Consider the following 27,843-nt stretch of genomic DNA (forward strand, 5'->3'; position numbering starts at 1 on the left):
CAGATCAGTCTAACTTTGCAGAGGTATTATAATTGTGTGTTTGTGTTAACACAAACAATGCTTTTGCTGCCTCAGAAATTTGATGCAAACCCCCCAAAAAACATCAAACGTCAAATACTCTGAGCTGCTTTGCTGTGGGAACTTTTTTCTAGCCCAGAACATTTCTGTTTGAAGGATACATGTAGTTATTGATTTTTTTAGTTTTAGTTTTTTGGAGTGGGGTTTGGGTATTTTTTATATATAAATAAATGATCTTGATAATAGTGTCTTTTTCCCTACTGAAACAGCGACTATGGGTTCGAGAGGCAGATCGATGGCACCTGTGCTCCAGCTTTCTGGTTCATTCATTCGGCAACATCTAGAGACTGCATCACAGGGGACAGCTTCCTCAACACCACAGGGTGTGCTTGAGTCACTTGTTCATTATACTTTTGATTTAATTCAGTTTTATTTGTACAACACCAGTTCAAAGCAGTAATGTCAATGTAGTTTACATTGCACAGTCAAGACCATCAATAGTAGGAGAGATCAAATATCCCCCACCAAGCTAGCACTTGGTGACAGTTTTCACAGGACGAGATTTCTGGTAGAACCAGATTGAAATGATGCCAGAAAAACAAGCAGCAGATGCACAAATGTTTTTAGTTAGTTTTAAATCAGCCTTCATGAATCACCTGTTGTTGTGTGAAAATAGTAGTCTGCATACAATGTACTTTCCAAGGTCTCCAACCTTAAAAACAGATGGAAAACATGTTTGAAAGAGACGTGTGTGGAGTTTAGGTAATTAAAAAGATCAAACCTCTGATTTTCTTACTTCAAATTAAGAGTGAGGCTTGCTTTTATTTATTGCCACTATTTAAATATCAGACAAAATAAGCCAGCTGTATAGCACAGGCTTCCCACCACACTGAGCATCAAGTCACATGCTGCTTAAAAACTAGTCATTAAACAAGACTAAACCAGCAAACATATGTGTGAAATATGAATTAAAAAATATCCAATAATAAATCTGTTTGCATTAGTATCTTTGTTCCTAACAGGCTAATTAAGCTCATCTAATGACAAACAGTCGTATCCACTGTCTACATGTGTTGTGTGTCTGCTTTTATGCTCATGCCGTGCCTGACTGTCCTTTATTTTAGGAGTCCTCTTCTCTTTTCTTTTACAAATTCTAGATATCACAGAGCTTTGTCTAACAACTGCACTGAGGGAAACCTGTTAAAGTACATCCCCAGACGACAAAAGTGTCCCAGTCAGGCTCCCAGGGGCCTCCAGCTCTTCACCAGCGAGGGAACGCTGGTAGCAACTTTGGGAAAGAATGTCACCTTCTTGGTTTTTCTGGAAGAGGTGCTGAGTTCACTTAAGAAAAAAAAACCTGTAGTTTGCATTATAGGGTGAAGCTTTTAGGGTGCACGCTCTTTTATTGGTGTACTATATACCAAGATGCTGTCATGAACATATCACAGAGGACCGAGCAGCAGCACATCAAATAAATATGCTGTGACATGATTTACAACATGACCTCATTCCAGTAGATATTAGAGAAAAAGCACACGGTTGTGTGTCAGCAAGAATGCTGACAAACAACCAAGGTTACAGCGTGAGTGACAGTATTTTCTTTTCTTTTGCAAGGGTCTTGGCTCCATGACAAGTATAACAGTGGACTTTGGTGATGGAACCGCTATATCGTATGTGAATATAAGCTCCATCGACGACGGGGTCAAGCATATCTACAGTAAAGTTGGCATCTACCAAGTTTCTGCTACAGCAAACAACGCTCTGGGCTTTGACAGGGTCGTACTCTACCTCCATGTCTCCTGTGAGTGGAAAAAAGTAACTTGTCCTGGATAAGCTCCTGCTAAAGCATATGAAATCATATAACACATACACTTCCACGAGATAAGGGGGTTTATAATACTAATTTATAAGCATAATACATAATGCAATGCTCGTATTAAACATGGCCAAAGGTCACATGATTCAAACAGGTTTTTTTCCCAATCTTGGTGTTGTGTGATGTCAATGATATCTTTAATACAATCCGCTCAGGCGATACAGCTCCAGCTCACAGATGCCCCGCCCACCTGCTGTTCAAACCTTCTGTTAATTGTTTACATCAGATGAAAGTTGGCTTAAAGGGAGCTAAAACAGCTTGAGGGTCTACACCATGGCCCAGTGTAAGATAGATGAGGATTATTTTGAAATCTGAATCATGCAAAGCCGTGTCCAAGACAAAAAATATGGAGCTGGAATATACACGTATATAATACAGCTAACAGCAGACCATAGCATGCACCAGCCTTCAAATAGATCAAAACACTTGGACTTTTGAACCTTTAGAGTAAAAAAGTGGTTTGAAAATGCATTCACGCTCCTTCTGCGGGTTCAGATCGGCTCATTAAAGTAAGACTTCACCCAAAAAAAAGAAAGAAAGAAAGCTTTGAGTGTCATTCATCCAGCGTGGGTGTGAAAGACAGCTGTTTGTTGTCTCCTTGTTGACAGAAAAGGACGCCGCTGGTCAGCTTGAATTTACCTCATTATAACAGATTCCAATAGTGGCACTTTCATGGGTGCAAAAACATCAAAACATCTGCAGACACTTGTCAAACCACTCCTGAAGCGCATTCAGCTCCATCCTGCCTGTCAGTGTGTTCCAGGCCGCCATTGTTGTGCCAGAATACTGTGTGATCAAATACGTGGTTTCTCTTGAAATTCGGAGCTTTACGTTTACCTGCATTTTAACAAAAGGTACGACTTTGGAGTTTCTGTATTTTCCCTCTAAAGGTCAACTCGAGCAGGTCCAGCTTTCTGCTCCGTCAGTGGTCATCAAGAACAAAGCGGTAAACCTTACCACAGTGCTACAGCCCAGTGATGTGGGAACAGTCACTTATTACTGGTGGTTTGATAACAAAACGGAGGTAAGCCATACTTTCTCCTACTAAACCATGCTGCCTGTTTACTGAGCAGCATGATAGATAGTAGACAATTTCATCTCATCTCATGCCTCTATGCCTTTTTAGCCTGTTGTGACCCTCAGTGGCGCAATGCCCTTCAGTTTCTCCAAGGAGGGAACTCACACTGTTACTGTTCAGGCTTCAGTGGGCAACACTGTCCATCAAGATCAAAAGAGGGTAGCAGTTTATGGTATGTATCTTTTTTATGTTACCATCATTTTCTTCACCTAATGCACTTAAGTAGCCATTCAATAATTGTTTTGCCTCTAGAAATTGAGAGTGAATAACTTGAAAACTTTATGGCTCTGACAGCAAAAAAAAGGATTCAGTGATGCTTCTTTCAGCCACATCTCGTGCCATTCATGAGTGAAGGACGCTTGCCGAGTCGCAGTAGAAATGGTTTAGTTTAGTAACTACAGTTTTGTTCATGTGAAAGCTCTGTAGGGGTTATGAGATGTGTCTGAAAGCGCCAGAAAACATAAAGCATTGCTGCAGTGTTTCTATGATCCAAGTTTAAGTCTAAGTAAGTAAGTGAGACCAGTTCATTAAGTAAGAACTGTTCTTACTTAATGAACTTATTTCTATTTTTAATGACTTGGAGGCATTTACTTCAGGCTCCAGATGTTTTGCCTGTTGTTTCTGAAATTACAATTACTTTTACAAAGATATTCATTTTTTATAGACAATCAACTTTATAAAATTTGGTTGTTTCTGTATTTTATTTTTATTTTTATTGCTTGCAATTAACAATGTGTGTATAGTTTTGAATGTGTATGCTCTACTAAATTATGCAACTTATGATTGCACTGTTGTCTTTCTTGGCCAGGACTCTTCTATTTTTTTCTAGTATAAATAAAGGTAATTATAAATAATCATAGAGCATTTCTTTAAATTTCGTTCACTTTTTATGCTAGTTTGCAAAGTTAATTCTACCACATACTGAACTGGCACATGCACTGGAGCCATCACTGAACTTTAAATACATGCATTTTCTTCTGTTTATCCAATTAAAGACTCGAGCCTATTCCAGCAATCAAGGGTGAAAGGCAGGGTGTAACCTGGACAGGCCACCAGACTATCGCTAAGCTAAGACAGAGAGCCCGACCATTCACACTCACATATGACCAATTAATTTCCAATCAACATGCATGTCATGAGCTGTGGGGGGAAATTATACCTGGAGTGTAGCTATGGAGGCAAAAGGCGAACATGCAAACTTCACACAGACAGTGGATTCAAACCCAGGAGCTTCTTGTTAAACAGCAGTGTTAACCACTGCACCTCTGTGCCACCCTCACCATAAACAATAAAAATACATGTAACACAGACAAAGAGAGCAGAAACACTGCACAGAATTTCTATTTATTTTCTTTCTGATATAAATTGTTTACTAACATTTACGAAGATGTAAATTTTAATGAAAATACCAATTTTTGAGAAGTCCTGGGGCGGCTCTGTGAATCTAATCAAACACTTAGCGCTATAGCAGATCTCCAGTGTGAAGCAGTTCATTTTACATTCTGCCAGTAGTGCAATCAATACATTTTATCACTGGCACTCCGACTGTCTTTTCTTGTAGCAGCTAATAAACAAAGTCGAGGATTTAGCTCCAGCTAATGATGCATGCACAGGAATAAACAATGTATTCTAAAATGAAATTAGAAGGTCACCAGACCAAAAAATATATGCAAGAAACGGCACTTTTGCCAATCAGTGTAAGGGTTATTTGAAGTATGTGAAGTGGATAATTGTTTAAAGAGTTTTTTTTTTTCATGAAGTGAGAAGATTTCTGCCTATATTTCAGATTATTTCCGCTCGCACGTGTTGGCATTTTCATCTAATTTGGATGAGCTGAACCCCGGGGTGTCTGAGTGGAGAGAGGACATCGCCAGAGTTGTGAAAAACTGCATGGTTCAGGTCAGTTCTTCAGCTGCTGGTGTTATAAAGGCTGTAACATGAGTAGGAATAAACTAAACTTCAGAAACCTCATTTAGATTCTGGCAATTAGCAGCTTTACACTAGTGTGGAGGAGGGAAAAAAACTCTAGTCACTGTCTAGTGAGCTGATAACACTTAAGATTTTGGTTACGCTACATTTGTAATGTATGCATGTGATCTTGTCAAGTGTTTCACTCCAATAGCTGCAGTGTCTTTAACCTCACTAGCTGTGTAATTAGTCGTTTCGCTCTGCACGCTGACATAGCACATCACCCGAAATCATTATTACGAGCGCAAGCTTTCAACTGAACATGTCAAAACACTAAAGGGCAGTAAAAGTGCTGCTATGACTCTTGCCTTTTGCCTCTGTGAAGAAGAGAATGGTGGTGAAAGAAAAACCACAACCTCTAGTAAAAAAGAGCCACACTGTGGTTAAATGTGCCTGGTTTTCTCTTTCAGACACTGTGGGGATGTCATCAAAGCAGCGGGTTATGTAAAAGACCTGGATACTGAGCTCTATATATATCCGACAGTAGCCCTCAGTATGAAACATTCACTTTGACCTTCTGTCTTGTCAGATATTACCACAGTTTGCACCAAGAAACTGACAGCAGACCTCTGGTTACGGCACAAATGCACTAAAAGCTCTGGCCTTTACCAAAGACTGTCAAATTGAACTTGCACGTTTAACCTGATTCGTGCATTATACCTCGACAGTGACTGGTGCTTAGGCAAATGATATATGAAGCAGAAAGCAGAAAGAATTTACTCGTTAATACAGATGACCCCCAAGGATCGTATTTCAGGGCCGGAGTGCAGACTATCACCTCAAAGTGTGTCAGTTAAAAAACCTTTTTTAATGAGGTTTTGTTGTTATTATAAAAGGTCACTGGAATCAGTGAGGATCAGCTCCTGGTCACAGTGCTTCCAGGGCTACCAACTACAGCAGAGATTTTCATTGTACCTGAGAAGAGGCCAAGAGACAGAGCCATGGATGAAAAGTGGGCACACCTGGATCAGGTACTGTCTCATAAATCACTGTAATGGTCCTTGACAAATACTCAGTACACTTTGGTTTTTTTTGTAATCCACCAAAGAAAATAAATAAATACAAGAAGCTGAGGAGTTAAGAGACCGTCTCTGGAGAGAACATCTCAGGAGAATACCTCCTTTCCTTCAGAGTGTCATACAGAATTGTTGAGCTATCAGTATAAGCTAAGTATTAAAAACATATCTTTCTATCATGGTGGCTGTGTAGTAGGCAGGAGAGGAGCCAAAAGCAGCACTCTAAAAACACCACATAAACTCACTGACTGGACTGAGGACATAAATACACATGAGGTAATGAGAGAACAGGCCACAGGTGGGAACACAGGTGACACTAATCTAGACAAATGAGACAAGGGAAGCAAAACTGAATGTGTTAGAAGGCTATTGAAGTAAAACAGGAAGTAAGATAACCACAGAGACAAAGACTAAGACACACAGGCTTGACACCGGGACTGGGGACAAGACAGAGGCTGAATCACAAAACTCTTGATAACCTCGAAAATAACATTCGGAAACCAGACATCATTATCTCCTGCTTTCAAAAAATACAAATCCAGACAAAAACTTGAACAGTTTCTGTCACCACAGGGTTGCATCTTGCTTTGCAGATACACAGAACATTGTATTTACCATAATGCTCATCCCATAGTCTTAAGCTAAAGGATAAAAATGAAAGTGGTCTGCCATTTTTTTCACCACACTGCCTCCTGCATTGATTTTTTCCCCCTGAGAAACTCTTTGTATAAATTTCAGTTTCTCATATATTGCTGCAATCATCCTTAATTATCTAAGATTCTTTCTCCAATTTCCGATTGATGTGGAGCATCAAGCTGTTTTTAGAGTCCTTGGTTATATGTATTGGAGAGGTGTTTTAAAGAGAGTTACATCTTAACTTCACTTTCTCTCTGTTTGTCCACAGTACTGGAAGTATGTGTGCTCTGAAATGAAATTATATTTGCACAAATTCCCCCTCTCTTATCTCTGACTACTGACTATTATTTCCTGTTTCCAGTTTTTCTTTTCTTTTATGTGTTTGACAGACAGAGTCTGTTCTGCGAGAGACTACCTAATTATTATCCAATTATTTTATGCTTTTCTTTATTACTTCTTAAAATGTCTTCTGCCTTCTGTGGTGCCACAGTTTCCCTTTTTATTTCCATTCCAATCATCAACTTGGGGAGACTTGAAACTTGTTCTGGCAAGGCAATACATCAAAATGAGCATAATGTCTGCTTTTATTTTTGTCAGAGTTACATTATAGTTGCATAGTAACACAGTTTTAAGTGCAGCTTGACTTGGAAAGTCTGCACTCCATCACCACCTAACATTAAGGTTAACTCTGACAAAAATAAATGCAGACGTGATGCTCATTGTGATGGATTACCGAAGTCAGCCAAGTTTAAAGTCTCTGAAAATGCATTTTCATACCATTGTGAAATGAATGGATGCCACTGGCTGCTTGGTGGTGAGGAAAAATGTGATGTTATGCCTTGGAAAAAGGTCAGCCATAATGAGGACTGTACATTTTTTGTGGTAATTGGGCTAAAGCATGCACAAACTCTGGTGTAGTCCATCAAGTGAGAACTCAGTGAATAAGAGGAATGTGTTCCATATAGGCTCATTGTTATTATTATATAGACACCATAGGCTCTTTTCTTACACAAGTCCAATCTCTCAGTAGCATCTCAATAGTCTGTCCTCATGTACTTTCTTGTTTTTTGAATATATCCCTATTTAATCAGTATTTCTCTTCCTAATCGCACTTATTGTTTCACAGAACCTCCAAACTGATTTTAAATCTGTATCACTAAACTGTTAATTATTTCAGTGTTTCCACAGATGCATATTGTATTTCAGGCACTCCTAAAATGTAATACTTTATGTCAACACTAGAGGGCAATGCCTTCCCGTGTAAAAGCACCGAAACTGCATCCATCAGAGCACTGAAATAACAGAGTATCTCAGAATGTGTAATTAGACTGACAGTCACCTCTGTGAAGTTTTGAGACTTGCATAAACCTTTGGGTAACGATAACAATTTTATTTTAAGCCACCCAGGCTTCATGGTTGTTATTTTCTTGCTGTAAAATAAGATTCCTGGAAATGTATCTCGCGTCATGTTCAGAAAAGCGATCAAATAGGTAAACAAAGCAATAAAACAGAGATGTTTTTTAAAGCTAGACAAGCTCATTTATTCATAACGGAAGGGACTGCAATGTATCACAAGTAAACATAATTTTGCTGGCTCACAGTCAGTCTTGAACTACGTTAATAGGTATTTAATTACATTGATGCATCATATAATTGGCACCATCGAGAAAGGAGACAATCTGGGGCAGGCGGCCGGGATTGGGAATTAAAGAGATGTATTTATCTAAAGCCTGTCTGATTACCTGGCAGAACCTCACAGACAATAGGGTAATAAATCTTCAGTTCACTGTTCTCATCTCCACTGAATGACTTGCAATGTGGAGGCACTGAGTGAGCGCCAACACATACACATGTGCATGCGTTGAGTGTATGTGTGGAGGAGCTTATTAAAATGTGTAATAGATTTACTGACCCTGATATGCCACTAGAACAAAAAGTAATTATTCATACTGTGTAGAGCGGTCTAATTTTAACCAGTGGAAAGATTTTAGAAAGAGCGAGATGGAATTAGTGAGGCATGGCTAAGGACTCAAATGGGCACTGGGAAGGCATTTTGGTCTCTTGCTAAATGACTGCTTCATCAAGGTGTGAAAAGCAGGGGAACTTGAGTCTCTTCAGGGAGAAAAATTAAAACAGCAATTTTAAGATATTAGAACACACTTTGATTTCCAATAATGTTGCCTCACTGAACCTATAAATGGGCAAATCACATTCCCTTTAAAAGGAAGCATGACAAGGAAATAGTTGAAAAACTCCCTGCTGTGATGGAAATGGCAGAAGATTATTTTTTAATGTCACCGCCACACCATAAGCAGAACACCTGGTTACCTGATAAGGGTTTTTTTCACCATTAAAGCCTGTTAGGTTTCAGTGCAGCAGGTTTGGTTTTCCATGTGTCATATCACCATTTGCTCCTCTTTAGAAGGAAGCAAAAACTCTGATTCATAATTCAAGCTGTTGGATGGAATGGCTGTGGTTGAAATATTGATGACTGTGAAATATTCCTCTACAGCTGCCGCTAACTGAGCCTTCTCCGCTCTGCCACTTCTCGTCATAGCTTTCTCAGGTTCTGCTAAGTGCGCTGAACCAAGACCTCATCCAGTTCACACTCAAACCGGGGGTGCAGGTAAACGTGTACGCCACACGGCTGTCTCCAGGTGAGCCTGCTGCATCTGTCACACACCTACCTGAACAAATGGCAGGCAGTCTGATCCATTTTTGTTAGAGATGTGTTCCAGACCCCCATTTCTGGGGTCGTGTCGGGGCCAGACTGTGTGCGGTACTTCTACTTTGAGGCTGAAAATGAGATCTACATGTGAACGAGCCAGCATTCAGCCTTTCAAATGCTAATTAAAAATTAAACAGAAGTCTGGAAAGTGCAGCTTATGTATTTTGTCATATTGTTGTATTTGTTTTCCATGTTCTCTCTGTTTATACTGTGCTGACTGATATTTGACAGAATTGCTATATAATCTTGGCCTGCGTATGTGCTCATTTTCTCCATCTTTCTGCTTCAAAGCTCCTCTCGTGGACAGCAGTGATAGTGGCCACAGCGGCACGGCGGTCATCATGCTGGTGTCAGTTGTCCTGATGGGCCTGGCTGCCTTTGTTATATATAAATTTAAAAGGTACAAAATACTTGGGTGACAGAGCACAGTCAGAGAAAGATAAGTTAGGGCGAAGTCATGAAAATGAGCCCTCCGATTTGCAGACGCATCCATGAAGTTGTCTGTGATAAGATATGTTATTGCTTTGTTTGTTTGTGTGTATTCGCACGGGCCTATTTAGGGTTGCTCCCATTATCTAGAAGCAAGGACCTAACTGCCGAACTCCTAAAACTTTCCAGAAGTATTCAGACTCCATATATCTCTGAGTTATGGACATCCACGACACAATAATAGCTTGAGAAATAAGACAATTCCCCTCTGTCTCAATCTGCAGAATATTACAGGGAATGACAGGCTAATCAATTCTCCCAGAGCGCTGAATGGGTGTCAGAGTCCTGCAGTTATCAATATTCATCTATCTGACAATGTGAGGGTTGACCTTTCGGAAATGCTAAACACAGCCATCCAAGGTGAGGCATACTCTGCAAAATGGCAGGAAAGGTTGAGAAGATGAATCCTGAGACAACACACATTATACAGTGAGGGACATACAGTAAATAGCATCCTCTGCTGGAGGTAATCCCATGCCAATCACAGGGGGATGGTTTTGTTCGTCAGTAGTTTGTGGAATTTTACTCATTATAAAGCAAACACTGCTGAACTTTATGGATCGTAATTACTACATTAAGAAATCAACTTTGAGTTCTTAAGCTCCCCCAAATGTCACAGCACCAGCTGCAGCACAAAAACACAAGGGGGTGAATCTGAAATTAGAAATGCAAGATGTTAGTTTTAAGCAGAATTGGGGATGCATCTGAGGGGATGAAAAATTGATTGAAAAGTGAGGTGAACAATACGAAAAGTGAGAGAGCAATGCCCAGTGGAATGCAAAATGCCCTAGTTTCCAGCTTTCAAGCAATCCTCTCCCATCCTTAACAGTTAAAAATAGTGCGTGACACATTATGCTTAGTGAAGGCATTAGTGAAATAGACCTGATGGCAGGTTTCCATTAACTTACTTCCCTTTTCCCCCCTTGTGCACGACCTGCAGGAAGATCCCAGGCATGAACACATACACGGCAGAGCAGCCTGACAAAGAACAAGAGGTCATCCCGTCAGTGACCTCCATAGCCGTCCCAAACCCTGAGGGGGACAAGCTGACCGCACTGGATCACGTGGATGTACAGCTGGACTCAAAAAGCAGAGGTGTGTAGCTCTTTGTTAAAGCTACAGGCTTTATTCAGGTTTATTTTTTTCAGCTTGTATCAGTTTTTTTACGCAACAAAATAGGTGTCATCTTCCCAGGCAGCCAAGCCGGCGGTGTACTTGTCACTAAAACTGCATAATTACTTACCTGATACAATTGAGGTAACTGGAATTTTATTTGTAGTGCTAAGAGCAATAACAAAAATGACATTTAGAAGATTCGTTTCTTTCCTGGAACATTATCGCCATTAATTTGGAGATCTCACAGAAAGCACTGTCAACATTTTTTTTTACTTTATTTATTCAGAATGAACTATAAAACACGGTTTACAGCAGTGTCTGTGAAGAAGCCAAAAAGGGCACACTTACTCTACGGGCTATAATTGAAGGGAGCAAATGTAGAGTATGGATAATGAGTTCAAAGAGGATTTTCCTGGTGGAATCTTCTGGACAGTCATGGCAGGATCACCTGTTAGAGTTTCTTAAAGTGGAAATTCACAAAGAAACTAAAATAATGAATCTGCAACATAAATCTGGTATTTCTTGTTGACTCCATTAAGAATCATAGTTTTGAACATGTACATTGACAAAGGCATAATGCTACACCTGATACATTTTTATTGTATGATTCCCAGAAGACGTCTTGTTGTTTGATACTGTATGTAGCAGTGTCTTCATTAAAGATGAACCAAATGTTTACCAAAACGAAATGCCTAGCCATGTGCTAGGAAATCGTAAAGCCATATCTTATCCGCGACACGCCAAAACTGTGTTCATTGAAAGGCATCGTGTCTTTATTTGTATATAATAAATATTTGAAACATTAAAGAAAGTTGTCGCAGTCAGGAGCGCTGGCCACAAGTTGAAACTCACTGACTGGATATTGGCTTGCTGTTAAGTGCCAATGCTATTTTTCCTCCCCGTGTATTGTCAGATGAGTTGCCAAGACAGAGTTATTATTATGTGTTATGTATTTATGTATTTGCCAGCCTGACTTTGGCACAGTGAGGTATTAGCATGCACAGGTAAGCGAAGCACAACCAAGTGTGAGCTAAAGTGATGAGAATGTCTAGGTGAATTATTTGACCCAATAAAATAATTAGTACAGCTGCAAAGAAGCAGAGTGGTGAAAGCATTTTCATCAAGAAATATATATGAAGTTCCGGTTGATTTACCTCCACGCGTAGCTAAACAATCGACCCATCCAAGATAAATGTGTTTGCCTGCAAAAATACACCCTCATGCAAATAGCATACATAAAATTCCTCCTGTGTCGCTTTCCTTTCTTCTCCCTCGCCAGGCTACCTGCCATCTCACACAGACATCAAGCTCTCTGATGAAGCACCCCATGTGTTTTAATGTTGAGAGTCTATGACCGACTCGAAAGCAATACATCTTCTTTGGCAGTTACTTCCAGCAAGCTATGAAACCACGGTCACAATGAATGGTCTCGAGTGTTTTGCTACCCATGCATGGATGGACCAGTTCACACTGTGCTGCCTAATCCCTCTGAGGAGACTGTACAGATTTATACTTGCTTCTTGAAAAGGAACACTTTTTGACTGAAATACTTGTATTTTTGCAAGGACACTGATCTTTTTATGTAAATAATGTACATCCATAATGGAAGAAGTCTCAGCTGGTTACAGCTGCGCCTGCCCAAATATGAAAATATCAAATGGGAGTGATGTGTAATCATATCTCAAAATATTCTACCGTTTTTGTTTTTGGACTTGTGTTTGTGGAGTTTACTTTATTTAACTATGTGGAAATAGCTTATCTGAGTAAGACAGTGAGGGAAGCAGATTCATTAAGCTCTGTACAATCAGTAAATCTTATCAGCAGATTCTCATCAAATGAAAGCTTGCAATATCCAGGAGATGAAGGAGAGCTCCTAGTCCCAGATCTGTGTATTCCATCAAGGCTGCCTCTGTGCCGCTCAAAATGTTATAATATGTGTCATAACAAAAATAAGAACAGAAGATTATAGTAGATGGGTATGCACAGCAGATGAAAATCCGAGCAATCCCTCTTGTCTAGTAGACTCAAATAAGTCATTTTGGTGACAATGAAGGCAGCAGAATGAATGCTAACGTCATAAATGTTACCCTGCTTTTACACGAACAACACACTAGTGCTCTAAATCATTGTTTTGGGCTATTATTGCAACGGTAGTCTTATATTTGATTGTCATACGGTCAATTTTAACTGTTGCACAAAACAGTGACTTTTACACTTTGTATTTATTCATTGCCAGAAGCATTTCTTGTGTATTCGGGTTTCTACACAGAGAACAAAATGTAAATTTTCAGAATAATAACACTGCGGCAGACACTCACTGTAATGCAGTAAAAAAAAGTGCTAAATTTACACTTTAGTTATTAGAGCAAGGTTTATTTTCAGTTTGTCGCCTCCTTGACACAATTACTACTTACTTTTCATATTTTCTTTGAACTGCTGGTACTGTGAAGGATGTGGTGCCTTTTTATAGGAAAAGAGTGAAACTGTGGATTTTTGGATTATTGTAATACACTTTTTATTTACTCTGGACTGTTTATGATATTAAAATGATACCGACATCTACACATAGCATTTCCTCGGTTTACTGCAATGCACGGGAGCCTGCAGTCTGTTTAAGGTTTACCCCCAAGGACTCGGCGGACAAAAGCCTGCAGATTTGTTCATCTCGTTCGCTGCAAGGGACACAGAGATAGAGAAGACATATCTCCTGTCAACAAGGCTCAGCCTACGCACACTGCTTTGGTCAGCTGCTGTCTCTTTGGGATAAGTACTAAAGTTCTTCTTCATCAAACTTTTCTTTTTAAGTGTTGTCAGCATCATATGTCAGTAAGACAAATTGACTAGAGGCTTCTCCATACTTCTTCCCTCCAATCCTCCAATTGAGCCTGAAGCATAAATAAACTCGTCTTCAGACAAACTCTCATCTCTCCACATGGTCATCTGAAGATTTTTTTTTTTTTGTGCTTGTTATTTATTTAACAACTATTTTTGTTAAGTCCAAATAATTAACCTGTGAATACGATTGTGAACATATTTGCATGACCTTTTTTTTCTATTTCAAGCTACCTAAATATGTCTTAGGTAAAAAAAAGAAAAGAAAAAAAAGAAATGTTAACAATGTGAACTGGAAAATGTTATGTTTCTCAACGGGCTAGACTAATCATTCATTATAAGTGATGTGATTATTCAGTGGGTTGTTACTGTGTTTTTCATTTGATCTTGCAGAAGTAACCATAATTACATAAATAATAAAGGAGAAACCCAAAAAGGATTGCAGTGTGGCTGCTATATTTCTGCTGTTTAAACCACGTAGTTAACTCGCAGGCTATGCAAAGTCAATCAGCAAGGCTCATGAGGAGCAAAAGTAAGGCTCTACCCTAGCCGACTGTGAGTCTATCACAAATTGGTACTTTTGATTGATAGGCACGCTCACATTGTAGAATTAGTTGCTTCTTCTTCTTTGTCTCTTAACAAGTGTTGCTTAGCATGCCTGAAGTTTCAGTGCAGCCATTTGCATAATACAATGGGGCAGAGCGAGAGGACAATGAAAAGCACCAAGTAGCCTGGAGTGATTCTAATGGGCTAGTTCCTTGGCTCTCCCACTGTGCAACAAATTAATTATCCCCTCTCCAGGAAATCAACACACACACACACACAATCAACAAGGAAGATTTTCCCAGTCTGGGTAGCACCTTGAATGAAAAATGTCCCACAACAATAACCCACAGCAATATTGTGTTAGCCACAGTGTGAAATTGATGAGCATGTTTCCTTTCATTGAGTGCTACATTACAGTGTCTGGCTGCAGCGAATCATCCATTAGTGATTGTCACCGTTCAATTTGATTGTGCACTGCCGAACATCCCAGGGCAGTTAGAGAAAGGCCTTGGTGTTAATTCAGACTGAGAGCAGGAGCGAGAATAAGACTCTCGGGGCGTTGATGGCTGTTGGAGTGATGAAGATTGGTGTGCGATATGAAGCCGTTGAAGTGGCAAACAAAATGCAAAACACAGAAACAAGGTCCTGGTTGCTGCAGCTTTGTATGTGAAGACATATTTCAGCCAATCAACCACATTGTTTTATGCTCCAATCTCACTGCCTTTCACATTTCTTTTGTAACTCAGAGAAGAAATCATACTGATACCCCCGTACTAACATCTGCTTTTCATCACTTGACCACAGCCGTAGTAATTGTTCCCATTAAAACGAAACCAGCTATAACTGGCAACTTGAATGATAGAGTGTTAGAGTTAAAATGAAGCTCAGTCTAAATGTCAGATGGGAATCTTCACATGGGTGTTATCACACTTCTGCCCATTAAATCTGACTTCAGAGCCTCTGTGGGATCATTAAAAGTGCTGTGGTGAGCCTGATACACTGGCTGCTACATGGCACCTGTGTTTCAGATAAGACTGTGGTGGTGCTGTTAAAGAGAAGCTTCTGGAACCCTTTGGTTTTTAGGTTTGCGTCATGACAACCCCAACATTTTTCATAAGCACCGCGAGCCATTTCTTAATCTTACATGTTCCAGTGTTACGCTTACTGTGGGTGCATGCATAATACAAAACATAATTCCATATAAAAATACATTTATTTTGAACAATTTCAAAATGGCAATTTGTTCACAGTAAGAAATGTGATTCCAAACAAGACGATTTTTATATAATCGACAAAAAGGAACAATATCATAGAAGTTTCATGTTTCATGCACAACTCTGGGCAAATGCACAACTAGACTATAAGACAAGATGTTTAATAGTTTGTTTAATGTGTCAAGTAAAGTTTAAAATCACAATGATATATATATATATATATATTTATATACAGTACTGGCTCACCCCAATAAAAGTCTTTTATAGTCTTTTATCACAGATAATTAGGGCATGCTACTGTAAAAAAAACCCAAACAAACAAAAAAAAAGACAATGAAATTAAAAAAAGTGGATATACATCTTGTTGTGAGACTTAAAATCAGGGACACAACTGCCTGCTCAGTGGGCTGCCTTAACAACAATGTATGAAGATGCTAGTGTACAGATTTAAATTCCATCTTATTCTATGTACATGTTGTCAATATTTCCACTTGTAAGGCCAGACTTTCATGATGTTGTATACCATATTCTGAGAAACAGTCATTGAAAGCACCATGTTATCTAACAGAGCAGAAACATACATCCCTGCCTTATACTCTTTACCAACAGTCACATATGTATACATAAGCATTATATCTACAACTCAAAGACCTCTAGTTTTAGGATGGTAACGTTTAGCTTGAGCATAAAGTTTAAGAGGTTAATAGAATAAATTATATGATTAAAAAAAAATAATCAAAAAATCAATTATATTTTTGTCTTATATTATAGTCACACTCAGGAAAACAGTGACGTGAGCCAAAATTACTGAGACTGTGTACAATGATGATCTTGTCACCTGAAATGATTGTTTCAAAGACAGGGACCAGGTTTGCAACCACTCGCAGTCAGTTGCCTTTGGTGCATGAAGACAGCAATAAAACGGCAAAAAGATGGAGTCAGTCTGCTATCAGTCTGCTTTCAGTTTGAATGTAGCTGGCTCTACATACACAGAAATTCACATTAAACGGAAATTCACACAAACTATTTACAGAGTTCAGCCAGAACCTCACAGATCTGAAACAGACATTCCTCCATAAATAGTGACATCATTGCTGCAAAATTACAGAGATGGTCAGCAACCTTGCTTTCATATAGAGATATAACCAGAATACAACTTGTTGGCAACCAGTTGAGTCATGTCTCCTATTTCAAAGAGATGCGTCGCAGATGAGTTGTGCTCACTGGTGCAGACTGACTCAGACTGATTGCAATGTGTTGCAATCTGTCTGTGTTTATAAATTAGACTGCAGTCTTTTGCAAACCTTTGCTAACCTGTCTGAAAGTGACTGCACTCAGTCTGAGTCAGGCCATGATTGTTTAGAGACAAAGGTCGAAGGTGTCGCATGCTCAACTTCTGCTTCTCTTACTTGCAATTGGTCGGCAAATGCAAAAAAAATCTGATGCAATCACCAGGCAACCACCAATTTTTCATAGTCACAATGGGGTTGCAGTGCTAGTTTTATACTAGTGCGACTGAGCTGTTATGAAGGAAGAGCAAAATGTAATCTGCCCCATCATGCAAGTCTTTGTTAGATGGGTTGACTATCCATTACAGCTGTGTCCACACAACAAGTGATTCTCAGCAGTCCGGCGACCAGAAACCACAGAGTCAACCTCAAGTGACTATAGATCGATAAAACTGCTGACAAAGCAAAGTGGGCAAGTCCAATATAAACTTTTCTCAAAATTGAGGCAATTGATTGAAGTGACTACCAGAGAGAGCACAGGATGCCGGTGATTGACTTACAACCTGGTAATCAATATTTTAGAGCATAACCAAGGCAACCAGAGCCTGGAATGATCGCTAGCAATGAACTGTTGGTTTCAGATGCATGAAATGCTCCCTGTGTGGACACGGCTCTTCAGGATGTAAAAAAGAGGAAAAAGTAAATAAAAAGTATGAATAAAACAAAATATTGTAATTGACAGAGTTTATCATTTTTAGTCAAATTAGTATGATAGAGATAAATATGAATGCAGCAGAACCTTTTTATTACATGGAATCAGTATTTTCCAGCCCTGTTTAGTAGTATTCTAATATTCCCAGAGGGCTGTCTCCTTACGACAACCACTGAGAAATCAATGTTGAGTTTACAAACTATAGTAAAGCTTATCCATCCTCTCTCTTGTACTAACCTCTCCATTAATGATATCCTCCTTCGTATGAACATTATACTCATATATTCCTAACACTGTTTTCTATAGAAGGGCACCTACCAAAGCTTCTGGGGTATTTGTTTTCTAATGTATTTCCCAAATACTATACAAAAGGAGTAAAACCATATTTAAAGCAACACAACATCATCTGAATATTCATAATATTAATAATGTTCATATTAGCAATGTAGGATCCATGGCATGTGGTAAAGAGCGAGGGAGTGTTGACACCACTTACTTTTTGCTTGTTGCTGCACTTATTAACACATTTCAGCAGTTAACTGTCCCCAAACTAGAGGCCCTGTAGTCTGGCTCAGTGGATTCATCTTTATCATCTGGTATTGTAAACTAGATACTTATTCTATCCACATGAATAAAAAAAAACATGTCTCAGAACGATAGCAGCTATTGGCGTGAAAACAAAGAAAAAAAGACCAGTAAATAAAACTATTTCAGCACAGTTGAAACACAACAATCAGTACTTACTCTGTAACAAAGCTCATGTCTTAGACATTAGTACAGTTTGGAAATTCCCTTGTAACAATTCTCTCCATATTTCTGCCAATTCCACCTGAAAAAAAGAAGAAGAGGTGAACAAATTATTAAACTGAGTAAATAAAATAGCAGGGGACTGCTGTGGCATGATTTGGCTTTTTTGTTTTTGTAATTAAATGGCTTGTAGAGGCTTTTATATTTAATTGCATCATTCATGCATTTTGCCTGAAACACACTAAAAGAACATGGCTTATCTGAGCAGGGCTGAGCTGGTGATGACGGCGGGCTGATAAGATACGATCGCCGTGACAAGTGGGGTCATTCAGATCGTCCAGACACTGGCTTATTCGAAAGTTGAACTTCAGCGTCTCAACCATCTCAGTTCAGTAAATTCAGCCATTTGTATAGAGCAGCCTGAATCTAATTTCATGTTCATCCTCATAAGTAATAACCTGCAATAAATTCATTAAGGTGGAGACCTGGCTGTCAGTTCAGATTTAAAAAAGACATACTGATTTTTTTAGCTTTAAATTAATCTTATAAGAGGGATGTTTTAAGACTAAAACTTGTGTAGCCTACAGCAAATTGAGTGTTTAATATAAAAGATAAAATGAGCTTTAAAATTGAGATCGGAATTCTAGTGCTTTTTAAAATGAACCAGAAACAGTAACTGTATATTAACTAAAGTGAGCTCTTTCACCTCTATAAAGCTAAAAGCACAGCTCAAAGAAATGAGCAGAACACTTGATTGTCACAGTATAACACAGTCGGTTAAACATCAAGTATATCAGTCTGTTCAGTTAGGAAGCATAAACTATTGTAAATCCATTTCACCTGCTTTGGTAACAGTGAAAGTGACAACAGGTTCACTGGAGAGGCAACAACAAGACAGCTGCTAAAAAAGGAATGTTTCTGCAGGAGGTGGCCACAGACAGTTGCTCTCTCCTTATCCCTCCTGACTGATTTTTCTCTTATTTTGCTTTTTATTAGTGTCCTTGTCACTACTGGTAGCATGAAACAATACCTGCAGCCCATTCAGGCTGCACAGGTAGCTGCCCCAGGATGGCGCATCCATACGTGCCATCACAAAAACTTTGCTGTATGTCTAAGGACAGTCTCAAGATTGTGGACGTGATACCAGAAGACTGGCTAATACATGAAGAGAGGTGGACAGGACCGAAGAAGGGCATCAACCAAGAAGCAGAACCGGCCTCTGCTCCTGTGTGTGCGGAGAAACAGGGGTAGCACTGCCAGAGCCTTACAGAATGACCTCTAGTGGGCTCATTGTGCATATTTCTGACCAAACTGTCAGGAACAGACTCCAGGAGACTGGGATGAAGGGCTGAAGTCCTTTAGTGGGACCTGTGCTCACAGCCCACCACCGTGCAGCTCGGCTGGCATACGCCAAAGAACGCAAAAATTGGCAGTATCCACCTCTGACCCCCTGTTGGCTTCACAGATGAAAGCAGGTTGACTCTGACAACATGTGACAGATGTCAAAGAGTCTGGAGACACCATGGGAAACTTTACGATGCCTGAAACATCATCCGGCATTACAAGTTTTGGCATGGGTCAATGATGATTTTATCCTTATCCTTGGAAGGTCATGCAGACCTGCATACACAGACTGCTGTTAGGTACCAGGAGGAAATCCTCAGAACTTTTGTCAGACCTTATGCAGGTCTGCATTACTCTCATGTGTCCAGAGGGCATTTAAGGCAGTGATACACTGACTGGCTCTCATATTCACCAGGCCAGGGCTGATGGTCTTAGTTTCCATTGATGTCATTGCATCATGTTGTTCTCAACAAATTATACAATATACATCAGTAAATAGTTACAACTTAAATATGTCATTCATCAAGATGTGGTGTTTGACTTAAGTGTTTCCTTGATTTTTTGAGCAGTATACTTATTTCCTTCTGTCTGGATGGCTGTTGTAAACAGACAGAAATGAGTAAATATGTTTTCAGACATGTTAAATTCCATTTCTATAAACCAAAGATTCTTATTCTAGTTGGGTTTTGTTTCAAATTTAGATGGTTCTGTTTTATTTCAGACCAATGCATAACAAACATTACTAATGAAGCAGCAATAAACCATTTTTGTGGGAAAGCAAAAATAATTAATATACTTATCCTTTCAGATTTATGTGGCCAATTGTTTTTCAGCAAACACGTTACTTTGCACAACCAGTTGTTACAAAATAACATTATCCCCTCTTTCAGCTCTGTGTTTGGTCTCCTATAAAGTTTTTATAGCTGCAAAATGTCTCACTATTTTTGCCATCTAAATTTTAATCTTGACTACTTGCTGTTTGGTGCTGAGCTGCTGGAGTTTTTAGAGCTTTTTCACAATAAGAGTTGACTCAACATGCTACTTGCAGATTGCATAACTAAGGTTAAGCCCACTGTAAAGCCCTGCAAAGCTGAGGGGAGCTGCAGAGTCAGAGGTTAATTCTCTGTAGGTTCATCAATAAGAACACCTTTCAAACTGTCCTGTCACATTGCCTTTTGATACACTATTATTAGAAAACAAATCAGAATCAATTTAAGGATGTCACTTAAGAGTAACCATCAATGGAGCACATGCAGGATGCATCCAAGACTTCTGATAGCTGTGACTAATCATGTAGCCGAATGAGAGGTGCTCTTCAAAAGTTACTGCTTCTGTGTTTTGTCTCTTTGACCAAGAGACGACATTTGATGCTCCTACAGTCAGCCTAGTGAATTCAGATGTAATTTTTGGAGGTTACATACAGTACAAGCCCCATCCTCCTTTCAAAAAAAGTTTCCTTTTTCCTCATACAGCATCAATTTTGTACGTACAAATGCTAATCAGAGAATTCTAACTTGTCTTCCTTAGTTGATTGCTAGGTAGACTGGTCCTGACAACTTCCTGTCTTGTGTAATGTATCATACATGAATCCCCTTTCCAGCATAATTAATCCCCATTTCAACTCAACTGTAATTTTCCACGGAGCCCATATGAGCTGTCATTTTAATCATTTAGTATTAACATATATCAAATGAAAGTCCTTAACTAAGCTGCCAAAAAAATGTTCATTTAAGTCTGTCAGATACTGCTTGAAACATTCAAATCTTCCTTTTAACCTTCATGAATTCTGACTGTAATTTTACTTAATAGCTGCAGCAGCATTGTGACAGCTACCAGTGATAAGAGATTCTTCTTCTTTTTAAAGCATGTAAGGATATTTGGACTAAAGTGAGGACACATAAAGTCACTGAACCCACACATTAATTAAATTAAACTCTCTAGGGACATATTTCCCACTGGCTGGTGGAACACCTGCCTTACAAGACATGGAAAGTTCACTACTGTATAACAAATGTGCTCTATTTATTCCACAGCTTTAAAAAGAGTTCACAAAATTGTGTAGGTAAATCATCGATGGCAATATTCAAAACAGATGAACAATCATATTAATCTTGCAGTAAGCTGAACAGCGACTTGAACTAACAGATGGTAGACTTTATAATGTTCCTGTAAAATAGTGAAAACCGAATACAGCAGACTCAGCTTTCTGGGAACATTTATATCTCAGCCAGAATTGGAATACATGAAAATCAAACCAAGCTGATGAGTACTAATGAAATCTTTAAGCAGCAGGTTGTAAATTCATTTAGCATAGCGAGCCACAGATTGAAGGCCCCATGCTGCTCTGCCCTTTTCTAAATAAACACTCTCGAAAGCAACTAAAAAGGAGTAAATTTGTTTCAGATCAGCAAGGACTTGGTTGAAACAGCTGAGAAATGAAGAACAGCCAAAGTGCTGAGTGACCAGAAAAAAGGCCTGCAGCCCACATGTCTGTGTCAGGAGCACTGCAATGCTAGTTTTGTCAAACAGTCCACACCGTCTGCAGGGACTGAATAGTTCTCATCTAAAAGACATCACAGCGGATGTCAAGCATAGCAATCAAAAAGTTAACTTGTCATGGTGATATCTGGTTTCTGTGCAGATGCTGCAGTTGTGCTCGGGCTGTGCAAATTGCAAAAATATGACACACAGCATTGATAAAGACGTTCCAGCACCTCAGACACGCACTGAATTTTAATGTATTTTTGAGTAGTTTCACTAAAAAAATAAAAAACAAGCCATTTTAAATAAGAGCAAAAAGAACATCATCGTATTTTGAGTCTACGCTAAATTATATTTCAGATTTATTCAAATGCTCAGTGATGTTTTTTAGGGCAATAAAAAGTTAATCAGCATCTGTCTTTTACAATGACATTCAGCCTTTAAACCCTGTATTAATAAAATACATGTTAATACATTACAAAATAATCACAGCAGGTTCTCATATACTCTCAATGTGGCCCTGAAATAAAAGCTTGCATCATGAAACACCGTCTCTTCAATGATTGAAAGCAACAAAGTACATTCGGGAGCACTTATACTGTACTTGACTATTTGGCATTTTTACTATATGTTTACACACTATGTTTTAACATAAAAGTAGGTCCAGCATTTATTGAAATATATGATCAAACACGTGAATACAGTATATAAGGCAAAAACAGAGCTTGCACAGTTGTAACAAGCTTGAAAGTGAATATTTGATCTGATCATCTTTAACTCTCTTAGCAGCATTCTTGTAATTTCTTTAAGTAGTCTTCAGGAATAGTTCTCCAGGGTTCTTGAAGGACTTTCAAAGCTCTTATTTGGATGTTGGCTGCCTTTTGTTCCTGTTCTCTATCAAGATGATCCCAAAATGCTTCAATAATATTGAGATCTGGACTCCGAGGAGGCCAATCTGTGACTGATACTATTTCAATTTGTGCTTTTTCCATCCTGTAGACACTCACTGTTGTACCTCACTTCTGACCTCCTCCATTCATATTGATTATGATTTGAACAAAAAACTTCAAATATGGACTCATCACTCCATGAGACCTGTTGCCACTGATTTTCAGTCCCGTTCTGTAATTTTGCAGACATGAGCTTTTGCTTCATGTTTTTATACCTTAAGAATGGTTTCTCGACTGCCATCCTTCCACTGAGACCACAAAGGGCCAGATGTGTCTCTAAGACTCTGTGTCAAGTTGTTTTTCATTTGTTAAAGACATGACTTTTAGATATGGCTCATACTTCATCATCATGTGGATACTTTTTACGCCTGCCACTTCTTCTTTTGTCCTCCATTTGTCCAGTTTCCTCAACTTTTTTTTAGGATACACTGCACAGCACGCTGCGATCTGCTGGGTTTTTAGCTAATAGCACCGTAAGAATCACCTTGTTGTTGCAAAAAGTAATATTTTGTATCTTTCAAACTACATTGTTAACATTTTTTATACAAATGACATTTTTTGACAGGCTAACAAAGTGCCAAACAATACAATTTAAAATTGGTTCTTTGTTAAGTTTTCTGTGATGTGTAGATGCAACACTGTTAATCCTGTAAGCTAAGAGCCTTTTTAAGCTTAAATGATTTAAACCTCCGTGTTAAGTGGTTCATAAAAATACTCTGAGAGCTGCACTGAAAATAAGTAAAAAAGCAACCAATGTGAAAAGAAAAACTTTGACCTTCAGAAAACCTGGAGAATTATTGGTCCCGACCATTTAAAAAACATTAGACATAGCCTGAGTACTTGGAAGCAACATATATAGAAAAGAGGGATGCCTCACAACTTTTGCACAGTAGTGCAGCCTCATTAAAATGTAGATTTTGTGTCACTACTCCATTAGTAATAATTATGGCACATTTTTTAACAACACAGTCACAGTTTGCCTGTACTAAAGGCATTTTGAAAGGATTACCTATGTTCCTCGCCTCCAGCTCTTTTTCCATGAGTTCTTTCTGGGAGGGAAACTCACTGAGCTTGACCTTGGACATGGTGTCATTCTGACCGACTGTGCTTATCACTTCTGGCTCCTTCTCATGGCTGTCCTCAGTCTGGACGTGGATCCAAGGGATTTTCCTAAGAGACAGCAGAGCAATAAAGGTGATTAGCTTTTGATTATCAAGTGAATTCAACAGTATTTACTTTGTTATCTCAGTAAACATACCTTTTGAACTTGTAGATGAAGAATGCAGCTAAACCAACAAACACCACGATGAGCAGCATTAGCATGGCCGACCCACTGGGAAGTGAGTTTGAGTCCACAAGTGGTGCTGAAAGCCAAACACCATAAATGAGCACCAAACTTTTTATATAATATGTGTTAAACCCATTCCTTTTTCCTAAACCATGTCCTATTCCAAGGATATTACTTCATTACCCAATGTCATGAAGAGCATCTCCCTACATGTTATCCCCTCAGGGCATAAAAAGCACCTTTAGGAGGTCCACTGCTTCTCTCCAGGGTTTGTACTGCAGGCAGCAGCAGCTTATGCATAGTCATGGCTTTATAAATGCTGAGATGCAATATTCAAAGTATTTCCTCTCACTGCCCATCTTTCTCCCCGTCACAGAGAAGCCTATGAAGTCTTTGACCTTTCCGGATCATTTTAAAGGCAACCCAGACCTTTGTATGCAGACACAAATGAAGACAGATCCATTGGTGGATGAAAAGGGTAAAGACACGCGAGGTGATCGACACGTTTTTACGATATGCTAATGACCCGGTGACCCTGTGAATTTCCCGTGCATATCAAACACCTGCTTTGTCAATCATGTGATTGATTGGCTGACTTCAAAGAGAGCTACTGTCTCATAGCCTCAGGTGCAAAACTGGCACTCTGTGAAGGATATTTAAATCCTGTGATATACAGCATTGTCCGTCTCTCAGGAAACACTTTGTCTTTGCCTTGCTTTATTTTTTCAGAGCGTCGTTAAAATTCAATGTCAAACCAGTCTAACGAAGACACATCTTATCTAATGCTCTGTGGATCTGTAGACATGCTGTATTAATCTGCCGTAAAATAAGCCTAGGGCCTGTTTGAGTGTTTTGTTTTCACGTATCTCTAAAAGGGTTTCAATGTAACAACTGCTGAAAACTTACCCAGAGTTTGCTGAGTCATGTACACAATAATGCGAATGTCAGCTTTCAGTTCAAACTGGATCAGGCCTTGGTTCAGGGCAGTGACAAAAATATTTGATATCTGTCACAGGATTTTAACAAAAACACACAGAAAACAAAGGTTTACGAGACATTAAAATTTCACGAACAAGCAAGACATTTTTGGAAAAGAAAAGATTGATACAAGCCTCACGCTCCGATTAGCTTAGCTTAGCATAATGACTGGTGGCGCCATTGACTGGCTCTCTCCATCGTTCAAAGAGTCGCCCGAAAATTAACGCATTACACTGTGTTTCTGTCGCGTTTTGCACTTACTTTGTGTTTACAGAGTGCTAGCAAAATAAGCAGTCTGCAGATCTTTTGTGAGCTCAAAAGCTTTTGCTCAAGATCATTTAACAAAAATAAATAAACATCAACTATTCTGAGAAAAAGACAGGAACCTGAGATGGAAGTGGCAGAACTGAGGATGTTAAGAGTTTTGCTGAGGATGTAGTGAAGGAGGACGTGCAAGTGCTTGTGTGACAGAGGAGGATGCTAGGGATATGCTAAATGAAGAAACCACAAGCAGAAGAAGGAAAATAGAAGAAATAAATACCAACTATGGAAACATGCATACCAACCATATGAACAAACAGTTAATCTTATTATCCTATTAACAGCCTTTAGGTCCTCTTAAATATCCAGCATAAATATAAATACAATGTATGTTTTATGTCCAGGAAACAGCAGCTCTACATAAAAGCTGACATGATATAAAACAAAATTTCTACATTATCGTGGCTCTTACCGTCTCAAGAGCCTCTTCGCTCCCTCTCTTGTGCTCAGTAGATGTCTGCTCATCAGGCAGAATAAAGAGCTCTGCTGTAGTTGGAAGCCCTGGATACAGAGACACCAGCAGCTGATCTTCATGAATCCCAGACACCTGCAGTGACGCAAAAACACGACACCCAGGTATGGCTTTACTGTGGAGGCTAAATTCACAATAATGTGTCTGCTAAACTAAATAAAAGAAGAACACATGGGTTACAAAACATCATGAGTGCTGTGTCATTTTAGCACACCCGTATAAAATAGTAATGACCCTGAAAGCCATTGGTGTTCGCTGTCAACTGCAGGAAAGATCTCTTAGGAACTGATGTACCTGTGATAGAGCTGTCCGCACCACACGGCCTATGTCCTCCCTCCATTCGGGGATGTCAGGATTGTGCTCATCAAGCGCTGGCGAAAACGACAACAGCAGTGACCTGAAGAACTCTGGAAAAAAGGTGAAGTGATGTCTGTTAGAATATTAACGCTACTTCTGGTTTAGGTTTTGATTAATCTGATGTGCAGTTTTGTCCTTTTTCATTTGGCAACATCTGCCTTGAAGTTAATTGCTCCTCGAGATTTCGTGTTCGCATACCGTGACATTTTATTCATTAGATAAGTCCACGTTGACATCAACGTGGCGAAGCTTGCAGCGCTGACCGAGAGGCATCACACTTTCCCTGAGATAGCATATTGCATATTCATGTAACAGGCATCTCTCCAATTAAAGTGCTTTGAAGACTGTCTCCCCCACTCACCTTTAACAGTTATAACTTTTGAATCCTGCATTACAGTGCTCCCAGAAGCAACCTGGACCGTGACCTTGCTTTTTCCTTCGCTCTGAAATGTGTGTGAGATGCTTCCCTCCAAGGTTATAATGGGCTGGATTTCAAAAGGAAAAACACAGAGAAATGCACAGAAAAAGCTGCATCCTCATGGCTGAATATAGAACACTACGTATATCTACTGTATAATGAGGGGATGCTGCGCTGAACACAATCAATCTGATAGACAAATATAATCAACCATCCAAGCTGGATCCTCCAGAATGGCACAGGGCAGTCACATGCTGTCACTTTTTACATGATTTGTGGGATTTACACTTTTAGATTGCAAACAAGAGCACAAAGACATCAAGAGAGGAGTGGGAAGATGGGAAAAAAGCAGCAGTAAAAAGGATAAATGCCTTGTGTGTATAGAAGAATGGTGGGAGGAGGTGGAGGAGGAGAAGCGTCTCACCTCAGAGCTGTTGTCAAACCACCAGAAGAAGGTCAATGTTCTGGTGTGGCTCGGCCAAACCACTGCAGTCAGATTAGCCTCCTTCCCCCTGATGGCTACAATGGGAGCGGAGAGATACACGCGCTCTAGTGGACCTGCGGCGATGACAAATACGCCATCATATATCCATACATGCATCGAATGAATGCAGCCAGCAAGAAAAGTATTATTGTGATCACAGCTGATGTACATTTAGCTTCAGGTGTGTGCTTTTGCATTTTCCAAGGTTAAAATGCATAAAAGTAATAAAACCATGACTGAAATGTAATTCAGCAGAGTGGGAACGTGACTATCCATGAAAGAGAAGAGGTTTATGCTATCTGCACAGCCTCAGGAATCAGTAATGATGTTTCTTATTCACATACTGGTGATGTGTAAAAACAGTGTGCTGCTGTCAGATCCGTGGCTGTTTTCTGCAGTAGCTGTCACGCGGTAAATCCCAGTCGTTCTGTAGATGTGCTTGATGCCATCATCCGCCCTGCTCAGGTTAGAGTACGTGATCTTGATGCCATCTCCAAAGTCTAGCTGGATGCTGGTCCTCAGCGAGTCTCCCTGTGGACAGATGG

General features: G+C 39.4%; 2 protein-coding genes across 2 annotated transcripts in view; one reads left to right on the top strand and one right to left on the bottom strand.

The window, feature by feature from the left end:
* Window positions 1-15,355, top strand: part of LOC100701060 (VPS10 domain-containing receptor SorCS1) — a 50,737-nt gene extending 35,382 nt beyond the window's left edge. Inside the window, exons 17-27 of the mRNA XM_003438376.5 lie at window positions 288-401; window positions 1,176-1,347; window positions 1,633-1,819; window positions 2,785-2,918; window positions 3,021-3,144; window positions 4,759-4,871; window positions 5,777-5,911; window positions 9,150-9,249; window positions 9,612-9,720; window positions 10,750-10,904; window positions 12,205-15,355. Of these exons, the coding sequence (XP_003438424.2) occupies window positions 288-401; window positions 1,176-1,347; window positions 1,633-1,819; window positions 2,785-2,918; window positions 3,021-3,144; window positions 4,759-4,871; window positions 5,777-5,911; window positions 9,150-9,249; window positions 9,612-9,720; window positions 10,750-10,904; window positions 12,205-12,263 (1,402 nt within the window). The 3' untranslated portion in view covers window positions 12,264-15,355. The remainder of the gene's footprint in view (window positions 1-287; window positions 402-1,175; window positions 1,348-1,632; window positions 1,820-2,784; window positions 2,919-3,020; window positions 3,145-4,758; window positions 4,872-5,776; window positions 5,912-9,149; window positions 9,250-9,611; window positions 9,721-10,749; window positions 10,905-12,204) is intronic.
* An 892-nt stretch (window positions 15,356-16,247) lies between these two features.
* sorcs3b (sortilin related VPS10 domain containing receptor 3b) overlaps window positions 16,248-27,843 on the bottom strand; it is a 52,404-nt gene continuing 40,808 nt past the window's right edge. The window contains exons 19-28 of the mRNA XM_005474232.3: window positions 27,643-27,829; window positions 27,239-27,372; window positions 26,758-26,881; window positions 26,334-26,446; window positions 25,980-26,114; window positions 25,175-25,274; window positions 24,239-24,344; window positions 23,990-24,150; window positions 18,203-18,287; window positions 16,248-18,077 (exon numbers count right to left, since the gene is read on the bottom strand). Of these exons, the coding sequence (XP_005474289.1) occupies window positions 18,223-18,287; window positions 23,990-24,150; window positions 24,239-24,344; window positions 25,175-25,274; window positions 25,980-26,114; window positions 26,334-26,446; window positions 26,758-26,881; window positions 27,239-27,372; window positions 27,643-27,829 (1,125 nt within the window). The 3' untranslated portion in view covers window positions 16,248-18,077; window positions 18,203-18,222. The remainder of the gene's footprint in view (window positions 18,078-18,202; window positions 18,288-23,989; window positions 24,151-24,238; window positions 24,345-25,174; window positions 25,275-25,979; window positions 26,115-26,333; window positions 26,447-26,757; window positions 26,882-27,238; window positions 27,373-27,642; window positions 27,830-27,843) is intronic.

Source organism: Oreochromis niloticus, linkage group LG13 (assembly GCF_001858045.2).
Source record: "Oreochromis niloticus isolate F11D_XX linkage group LG13, O_niloticus_UMD_NMBU, whole genome shotgun sequence".
Classification (NCBI taxonomy): Eukaryota; Metazoa; Chordata; class Actinopteri; order Cichliformes; family Cichlidae; genus Oreochromis; species Oreochromis niloticus.